Source organism: Cyprinodon tularosa, unplaced genomic scaffold (assembly GCF_016077235.1).
Source record: "Cyprinodon tularosa strain WSP-4 unplaced genomic scaffold, ASM1607723v1 ctg143, whole genome shotgun sequence".
Lineage (NCBI taxonomy): Eukaryota > Metazoa > Chordata > Actinopteri > Cyprinodontiformes > Cyprinodontidae > Cyprinodon > Cyprinodon tularosa.
The window spans coordinates 611,102-621,515 of NW_024038254.1; the positions used below are offsets into that span (position 1 = coordinate 611,102).

At 37.0% G+C, this 10,414-nt stretch overlaps 1 protein-coding gene across 1 annotated transcript; it reads left to right on the forward strand.

Moving 5' to 3' along the window:
* The first annotated feature begins 751 nt into the window (after positions 1-751).
* LOC119779136 (prolyl endopeptidase) lies at positions 752-9,975 on the forward strand. Its single transcript, XM_038278670.1, has 14 exons — positions 752-960; positions 1,261-1,335; positions 2,268-2,401; positions 2,494-2,624; positions 2,728-2,937; positions 3,059-3,180; positions 3,289-3,394; positions 3,633-3,824; positions 4,681-4,878; positions 5,490-5,593; positions 7,146-7,377; positions 7,466-7,597; positions 7,678-7,834; positions 9,052-9,975. Exons 1-14 carry the CDS (start codon positions 823-825, stop codon positions 9,344-9,346), a joined length of 2,226 nt encoding a protein of 741 aa, XP_038134598.1. The 5' UTR covers positions 752-822; the 3' UTR covers positions 9,347-9,975.
* The last annotated feature ends 439 nt before the right edge of the window (positions 9,976-10,414 follow it).

Sequence of the window (10,414 nt, forward strand, 5' to 3'; positions counted from 1 at the left end):
ATTAGGTTCAACAAATTGTTCAGCATGGATAGAATCCAGCTTTTACTTACAGCCATGGTTGGCCTTTGACATGCTCATGTTCAAGATATAATGGTGCAATATTACGAAGAGTTTCATCATTTACCTGCACACTGCTTCTTGACACAGAACTACAGTCATCCCAGCATTTCTCTAGATGACAGAACAGCCGAGTAATGATGGAAGTCCTATCTTTGTGGTTTATATACAGGAGATTGCAGTCCTTGTAATAGTCATGTGTAACATTCTACAATGATTTTCATTAAAAGAATAAAACTTTCAGATTGAATTTTACAAAGCCCATGGGTTAAAAAAGGTGCAATCGTTATTTTAGAAGTTGCAGTATTGCACTATTTTTGCACGCCACTTATCACTTTACTTGGATTTATCACTTTAGTTGGATATTCACTTTATTTGGATTTAGTTTTTACATATGCATAGATATACATACATATATATATATATACAGAAGAGCTATATGTGTATATATTTTATCTCTTTTTATTCTTATTTCGTATCTTTATTATATATATATATATATATATATATATATATATATATATATATATATATATATATATATATATATATATATATAAAACTGTAACTGGAGCGTGTAACAAAAGCAATTTCCCTCTGGGATTATTAAAGTATTTCTGATCTGATTCTGGTTCTGCAGTGCCGTTTTTCTGCCGCGAGGGGGCGATGTGAAATTAAAATGACAGAGCAGCAACCGGCCGAAAAACTCGTTGACTGTGTGTGTAACGGGGAGCATCTCCTCTCAAGCTTTAACGCTACGAGTGAATGATTCCCAGGTTCCGCAAAGTCATTTCAAAGCCTCTGCTGCAGTCACTGTGCAAGTTTTCTGTGTTGCGCCATTCTCGAAATCTTACGTCCAAAATGGCTTTTCAGTATCCCCAAGCTTACCGCGACGAGGCTGTTGTAAGTAAAGGGGACCTGCTAACTGATTAGCTGAGCTAGCTAAATCACTGACGGAGCTCATTCATTTCAATGGGCGTTCGCTTTGTTAGCATGCTACTTAGCTTAGCTAGGTGGCTAAAACCAGGCTTTGGGGTTGACCAAACAAATATATACTAATCATAAGAATAAAACTTATACACATAACCTAAGATTAGTGGCTGGCTAGTGGTCGCTTCATTATCCCAGCTCCTAAATTGACTTTACCACACCTACTAGCTGGTAATTCTTTTTTAATTTTATATTATTTTTAACTGTATTTAGGTGGATGACTACCATGGCTGCAAAGTACCGGATCCGTACAGCTGGCTGGAGGATCCAGACAGTGAGAAGACACAGGTAAATCCTAATATGTCATGGTGCCACAATCCATCACAAGCACAGAAAACCCTACATGGATACAAGGATGACACATTAACAGAATAGATTGTTTAAAGATTTTCATGACAAACAGATTTAAAAGAGTTTTGATATTAATTGCAATTTATAACAGAATGGACTCTATGCACAACTCCACCTCTTACTGAACTTAAAGCAGCTCTTTTTTCCCCTGTCTTTTTCTACTGGATGATCTGATTCATCCAGGTGAGCCTGACCTCAGTAACCATGGCCAAACACACCTGGACGAATCAGTTCATTAAGTAATGAAAGACAGGAAAAAAAAAAGCTGCCCTAATTTCAGGAAGTAGTGGAGTTGTGCATAGAGTCCATTGAAACTGCTTCAAAATTGTTGCCTGATAACAGTGACATGCATATTTTTTGGTGATGGTTAGTTTGTTGTTGTTTATGTAATCCAGATCAGGATGTGCACTTTACATGATGTAAACACCGCATTTTCATGTTTCTGTTTTTTTTGCTGCTTTTAAAATTGTCAACTTAAGTTTCCGCAAAGCCTTTTTTTTTATAGCTGATTCATGCTTTGGATCAGCCTGTAAAATGTAAAACTAACAGTAACCAGTGATAACTGGTATCAATAAAAATACTTTGTACTGATATAAAATACTAAAAATAGAAGGCTAAAGAAGAATGGATGCAGAAGTATTGTATCATAAATGCCTATTGTCATCACAAGAAGCATTCCTTGTGGCATTGAGGGAAAAAGATTGTAGCATACCTACGTAAAAAAAAAAAAAAAACTAAGCTTCTCTAAGTTACTAAGAAGTTTAATAGAAAACTCTCACACTTAAAATGTAGTTTGCATGTGCTAAAGCAAAAAAAGCGTTATGAATAAATAATCAGTGTTTCAATTTTTTTTTTTCATCTTTAACCAGGCATTCGTCAATGCTCAGAACCAGCTTACGTTGCCATTTTTAGAACAGTGTGAGGTCCGGGATCTTTTCAAGGAGCGCATGACTGAGCTGTACGACTATCCAAAGTATAGTTGCCCGTTTAAGAGGGGAAACAGGTAAGATGAACTGTGATGTCATTTAACGAAACTTAGAAATCTAAACTCTGATGGTTCGGCTCCCATAAGATGTTTTCTATCCTCCTTTTTAGGTACTTTCACTTTTACAACACGGGTCTTCAGAACCAGAGTGTAATGTATGTGCAGGAGAGTTTAGACGCTGAACCCACTGTCTTCTTGGATCCAAACACATTTTCTGAAGATGGCACTGTTGCTCTTCGAGGTATTAGTGGCCAAATATCTCAATTTATCCCGTGTTTTTTTTTAATACATTTTCATTTTGATTAAAAATAACAATTTTATATATTTCCTCTGATATGACCAAGGCTATGCATTTTCTGAGGATGGAGAGTACCTGGCCTATGGCACCAGTGCCAGTGGGTCTGACTGGGTAGAAATCCACTTCTTGCGAGTGGAAGGCGCGGTAGAGCTGAAGGACCGCCTTGAGAGGGTCAAATTTAGCTGCATGTCCTGGACTTATGATGGGAAGGGACTTTTTTACAATTCATACCCCGAACAGGACGGAAAAAGTGATGGTAAGATGAAAATTAGTAGTGATTTGTTTATTATAAACATATACTCTGATAAATGTTTTTGGTAATATTGTCCCCTCATTGCTCCTCACAGCTGTGGTTAATATGATGTTCTACCTTCCAGGCACTGAGACCTCCACGAATCTGCATCAGAAGCTTTACTATCACATCCTGGGGACTCCACAGTCTGAGGATGTGCTTTGTGCCGAATTTCCTGACCACCCCAAATGGATGAGTGGGGCTGAGGTAGGCCTCCAGTTTAATCTCCTTTAACCTTTCAACTAATTCAACTGCAGACTAAAAGGTGCAAATGAATTTCTAAGGTGGCGTCTAGTGATTGGAGAATCTTTTCAGGTATCAGATGATGGGCGCTATGTGTTGCTGTCAATCAGAGAAGGCTGTGATCCGGTCAATCGGCTTTGGTATTGTGACCTGCAGACGACATCGCAGGGCATAACTGGTACGTATTCTTTTTATTTATTCATGATATTTTAATTAAAGTTATTCCCAATTTCTTTTGTCAAGAATTTATTTATTAATCTATCAAATTCATTAGATGATTAAACCTTTTTCAGAAAGTCATTCTTATGTTTCTAAAATGCAACAAACTCTGAGATCAGAAACCTTTGCTTTGTTTTGTTGAAACTTATATTTAATTTCATGTTGTACAGAACTTTAAATTAACTTTGTCTGTTTAGGACTTTTGCCCTGGATAAAATTAATCGATAACTTTGACGCGGAGTACGAATACGTCACCAATGAGGGAACACTGTTTACCTTTAAGACCAATTTAGACGCCCCGCGTTACAGACTCATCAACATCGACTTTGCCTCTCCTGATCAGAGCAACTGGAAGGAGCTGATCCCCCAACATGACAAAGATGTCATTGGTGAGCCTTTGAAATATTATCATCTCTATAGTTTTGGTCTGAACTTGTCAGTCGGTGCATTTATTGGGATTTATGTCAAAGACAAGCTCAGCGTCGTGCATAATTCTTAAGTGAAAGGTTCTTATAAGAATAAATAATTTAAGTGTATCATGTTTTTGATTTCAGCTTCCCGGATTTATACCACAAAGTCAACCACCTGCTACATATTTAGCTGTATATCCTTTAAGGATACTACACTAATAGCTCAAGCTCAGTCAGATTTAATAAGGAACATCAATTTCTTCTGTTTTTATAACAGACTCAATTCAGATTAGGAGCTTGGGATATTTTTTTTCTATTAGCTAACAGAGCTTCAACCTCCTCAGCTTCATCCCTGTTTCTTTTTGATGGTGTTTGCTCAATAATGTTCTATTTGTATTAGAAACAGTTGTACTCTAACCTTTGGTTTAGTTGAATAGATTTGTATTTTTAAAAATGATGAAAAGTAATCAGACCTGGTTCAGCATAATTACAGTTTTAAAGCAGTTTCCTGATCTACAGAACATTAACATGTACTGAAATCCAACAAATTCACATCAGCATACATAGAAGCCAACACAATTGTATATTAGATTCGTTTTCATTTAGCGGTACCAGAATAAAGGGTCCAAGTCCAAGTGCATCCTGCACGTTTCAGATTCTTATTTTCAAAATCCGGTTCTCCCTTTCCTTCCACTTTACAATTATGCATATGAATCCACTAAAATACATTAAAGCTTCTGGTTGACAAATGTGGAATAAATACTTCTGTCAAACTGTGATATTAGAAATATTGAGGTTCTTTCTGAGTTTTTGTTCTCTGTCATCTTTCCTGTAGTATTTGCCACCTGCACGTACTCCAGCTTTCTGTTTGTGTGTTTCCTCCACGACGTCAAGAATGTCTTGAAGATGTATCGTCTGAGCTCAGGAGAGGAGCTGAGAACCTTCCCTCTTGATGTGGGCTCTATAGTGGGCTTTACAGGAAGGAAGAGAGATTCAGAGATCTTCTATTATTTTACCTCCTTTTTATCACCAGGTACAAAACCCTTTGATGTTGCCTTATTTGATTAAATGTCAGTTGTGGAAGCCAGTTTGCTAAATATTAAGAGGATGCATGTTTGTTATCCTCCTCTAATTACACAATTATATTGTTTTACTACTCGTGTACATAATGTACTGGTTTGGGTTTTACTCATTTACTCCCTTCTTAAATAAAATGTTGCTGTTTATTTGATTAATTAAAACCACTATTTTTACATTAGTGAATAAATACTTGATTGTTGATATTTTTAGATAGAAAATTATGGGGTTTTGTTTTTTATTTTTTTGCATTCAGCACCATGGACAGTGACTCTTTGTCATTCGATCGTTAATACGATCACAGCAGCAAAGAAAACACAACTTTCAATTTACCCGACACCGCATCATAATGATACTATGATTCTTCTCTACTATCTGGAAAAACTAAGTGTTTTTTTTTTATTTTTATGATAAACTCTCATACATAGAGAAAGGAAAGTGAGAAATGTCTCTTTAAATTTAGCATCCCAAATGTCCTCTGAAAGCCTTTAAAACTATAATAATCAATGCCTGCCTCCTAGAAAATAATGAACAAACGTTAAATGTGGCTTTTCCCTCCTTTTCCAGCTATCATATACCATTGTGACCTAACTAAGGAGCCTCTGCAGCCTCATGTCTTCAGAGAAGTTATTGTCAAAGGCTTCAACCCTGCAGACTACCAAACAACTCAGGTAAAACCATTTTTAACAGATTTTATTTATTTGGGTCTGATTATATATTATATGTCCAAATTCCATTCTTCATCAATATTTTGAAGAATGTAATCATTAATTTGTGGATAAATGCTTGAAGAAAACTTTTCCTACTAGAGTCTTAATATGCATTTAAGGTTGTTGTTTTTCAGAAATCAAACTAAAATTCTAATCATTTGGACCAAAGTAATTTAAGATGCATCAGTCTAAGTTATTAATCAACCAGGAACTTTAGAGTTTTTAGAGCCAGGCTTTCAAGAAAAGTTCTTGCTATTTATTAAAAAAGAAAATTGCAATGGGTTAACCCTGTCATACAACACCTTGTCAACTCGGCGCAAACTCATCAAACAGTATTGCCATTCAGATAAATATTGTAATTTCTTTGAGTTTCAATGGTTTTTATGTTAAATGTTTGTATTGTCTATCAATTGTTAAATGAGCCTTAAGATCATCTGGAAAAAGGCTGTATTTTTAAAGTGGAAATGAAACGGTAAACCAAATTAACTGAATTCACAAGGTTGTGTCTTTCTATTCTCAATATTACAAATTTGAAAATATAAATGTCAAAGAAAAAAAAAGTCAAAGGACACTTGAACGTCTAAACCCCAGTAGTTATGTTTTGGAGCCGGGGTTCTGACTGAGCCACCGCCCCTTGCAGGACCATTCCAGAAAAATAGATAAATGAATAATAACTCATTGTGCACAAACGCATCGTGGACCTACATCAGTTGCAACAGCCACCATCACCCAGGCCAGCCCACACAGCTCCCAGTCCCAGATAAGAGCGTCGCGCCATAGGCCCCACCACCACCGACCTGGAAGCACCAGAGGGCCACCGGGGACATGTACCAACCCACCCGTCGTGGCATGCCAAGGGAAGCCCAGCAGCCCGGACAAGGAAGGGGGACATTCCCTTGGACAGAGAGGCAGCACTCAAACCCCAGCCCATGCCCGAACACACTGGGAACCCAGCTTGGGGCTAGAGCCACTGCAACAGGGCCCCCAAGATACCTGCGCCCCAGACCTCAAACCCGGTCAGACACCCGACCTACCCAGGTCGGTTATCCTAAGGTCCCAGCTCTCCCTCACCATCCCACAGGCTTTATTCATGAAATGCGTTTACAGGTCGCTCCAATGTCTCTGCGCAGAGGTCCTTCAGGACGTTGATATTTTTCACATTTGTAATATAATTATTGATGATAGACAAAATCTGAATTAAGTTAATTTGGTTGACTGTTTCATTTCTGCTTCAAGTTCAAGGTTAAAAAAAAGAAAGCAATTCTCTAAAGTATCAAGTTTTTGATCAAAGTAAGCAACACTAAATGTTAAGATAAGAGTTCAAATCCAGGTAAAGTATATGAGAGATAACTATTTAAAATTTATAATTTTTTTATTTATTTTTTAAGTAAAGAAAATGTTGCCTTGGTCACGTTTAAGACCTCACAGCCTTAAATAAAAAAGGGGTTTGGTTCTCAACCAGCTCAAGGTTCACAGCCTCTTTTTCTTTTTCTTTATTTTCTCTACTTGCTAGATCTTCTTTCCCTCTAAGGACGGCACGCAGATACCCATGTTTATTGTACACAAGAAAGGAATCAAACTGGATGGCTCCCATCCAGGTTTTTTGTATGGCTACGGTGGCTTTAATATCTCCATCACACCGAGTTACAGCGTCTCCCGACTCATCTTCGTCAGACATCTTGGTGGTGTTCTGGCTGTCGCCAATATTAGAGGAGGGGGGGAGTACGGGGAGACCTGGCACAAAGGTAGGTAGCACCACGATCTGCTTTCATCTTCAATCATGTGTTGAGGTAAAGATTTAAATAATGGTGATACTTTTGGTTTGTTCCTCAGCTGGCATGCTTGCAAACAAGCAGAACTGTTTCACAGACTTCCAGTGTGCAGCTGAGTATCTTATCAAAGAGGGATACACGTCACCTTCTAAACTGACTATAAATGGAGGCTCTAATGGTGGCTTGCTCGTTGGTATGTTAGCTCTCGACTTAAAGAATTTCAATCCAAAAGTTTGGTTTAGGGTATCTTAAACTGTTCGTGTTATTCCTCAGCTGCCTGTGTAAACCAGCGGCCTGAGCTGTACGGCTGTGCTGTAGCTCAGGTGGGCGTCATGGACATGCTGAAGTTCCACAAGTTCACAATCGGCCACGCATGGACAACAGACTTTGGCTGTTCAGAAGACAAAGAGCAGTACCAGTGGCTCATTAAGTATGTTTTCTCAGCAAGTGTCTCCATCTTTTCTTCCTTCCTTAGTCTTTTTAACATTTTCCTTACAAAGGAAGTATTTCTGTTTACTTTAATTTACTTTTTAATTTACTCAATTAAAAAGTAAGTTAATTGAAAGAAGTTTTCTGAACAGTTGTGATAAATTTGATGAGTTTATCATGTTTGCTGTCAGTTTCTCTAACCCAGTTCAAAACAAATGGCTTCTTAAGGCACTCAAAGAGTAAAACTTGTTTATCTACAAATATATGCAATTAAATCAGTCCAATCATATGAAGTGAAAAACTGAAAAAATATCTACTGTATTTTAATATGAATCAATAGTTGTCTATAGGAGATTATATTTGGTCTCTGAGGAGCTAAGCTCTCCAAAATAAATCAAATTTGCGTTTAGGTTGTATTTTATTGGTGTTTGAGACTGAGGGAAGGCCTCCAACATTATAAAGGTATAAAAGTTAAACTAAGATTAAAGGATATATGGAGCAAAGGAATAGATAATACAAGAACCTAATAATATATTTCCCCCTACTCTGATTTAAGTTAATCAAGTGGAGCTTTTTACAAAAAATGTTTTGATTTGAAATGTTTCAAACTTACTGATGGCAGGAAAAAAGGCTTTTGAAAATTTAGTTAAACTGTCGAGTATAGCACTTCTAATATTTCTACATCACACTAGGGTTCAATGTATAACTTTAACATCCTGGGACATAAAAAAATCTTTGTTAATATGCAAGGTTAAGATGTAAATGCAGATAAATCAAACAATGTATCTTTTGATATAGATTTTTAAGACCTTTTTCTGTCAGATTAGCTTGTGTGTGTGTATATATATATATATATATATATATATATATATATATATATATATATATATACATACATATGTATATATATATATATATATATATATATATATATATACATACATATGTATATATATATAATATAATTTTTATTTATTTTTTTCCCGTGGTTAATGTAAGTATCTTACATTTAAGATACATAACCTATGAAGGTCTCAAGAATGATCTTAGTTACCTGTGCATTACCGCTCTAGAATGAAGGGACATTTTTTAACTGCTTTGTCTGAATAGTTTTTGTTTGGTGTTTGAGCATTATTTTCTTTCTTCCTTTATAATAAATGTTAACTGTTCTGCAAGAAGTTCTTTCCAGCTTTTAATGATTTATTTTTTATTTTTCAGATACTCCCCTCTCCATAACATCCGTGTCCCAGAGGGAAATGGGGTCCAGTATCCTGCGGTGCTGCTGCTCACAGGAGACCACGATGACCGGGTGGTGCCCCTCCACTCTCTCAAATACATCGCCACCCTGCAGCACGTTGTGGGTCGCAGCACCAAGCAGACAAATCCTCTATTCATCCTTGTGGACACAAAGTCAGGCCATGGAGCTGGGAAGCCTACAAGCAAAGTCATCCAGGAGGTGGCTGATACCTACGCCTTCATTGCCCGCTGTCTCAACCTGTCCTGGGTCAAATAACATAAATCTGATGTTGAAGTCTGACTGGGTTGCTGGTTCCCATTTACTCAAATTCAGAGGACTGTTTCTTATGAACATTTACACATGATCGGTTTAACACTCAAATGAGATGTTTAATGAATCTGAACTGTTTACCTAAAGTCCGTTATTTTCCTTTGTCCTGAAGGCCATCAGTGTTACAACAGCACAAAACCTGTAAAAAAAAGCAGCTCAGCTACTACATGGTGGGCCATATTTGTATTTCTTTATGTCTGGGAATTTTACTCTTAACCAATACGGTCTTGAGGTAAGATGTTTAAGATATGTGTGTATGTCCCCCAGCAGCTCCCTGACTGGTGCGTATTATTTAATTCTTGTTTGTGAACATAATTGGTTGTTGAATGGTATTACTGTCATGTAGGTTGTTTATGGGTGTACTGAAAGTAGACTGTATTACTGATTTTTGTGTGGAAAGCTGCAAATGTAACATTTTGCTGTGTAATCATGTGATGGTCTGACTGCGTGTGAAGGTCGGTTACAAACTTTTTTGCAAACTAAAGTTTTCTACCTCTCGACTCTTGCTGGTTGTTTACCCTGTGGAAGGGAACAACACACAATGCCAGAACTTCAATAAACTTTTTAAAGTCTGATTTATATTGTCTTTGTTAAAAACAAAACACACATAGCTACACCTGGTTCGATAGGAAAGGGTGTTTTGTTTCAGTAATTCATATTGGTTAATGAAACTCCTGGTATACGCAGTGATTTTTTTTTTTTTTCAAGGTCTTGTTTTTAAAATAATTTTGGTAGTTACAGCTTGCTGCAGCTGAAACCTCCAAGCTAACCATCTAGGATATTTAGAACAATAACATCCCTTTAATATATTTTGATATAGGAGCATGACGGTCCTCACAAAATCTGGCAGACGGTTGCATACATTCAACTGTCAAAATCTATATTTAAGGGAAGTTAAGTGGAAGGAAAAAGTCTGGTCAGGACTGCAGCTTCTAATGATTTGAGGAGTATTGATATTGATATTGCTTTGTAACCTACCAGTTGAGAGCGTTACAAAGGGAGATGTTGACAGAA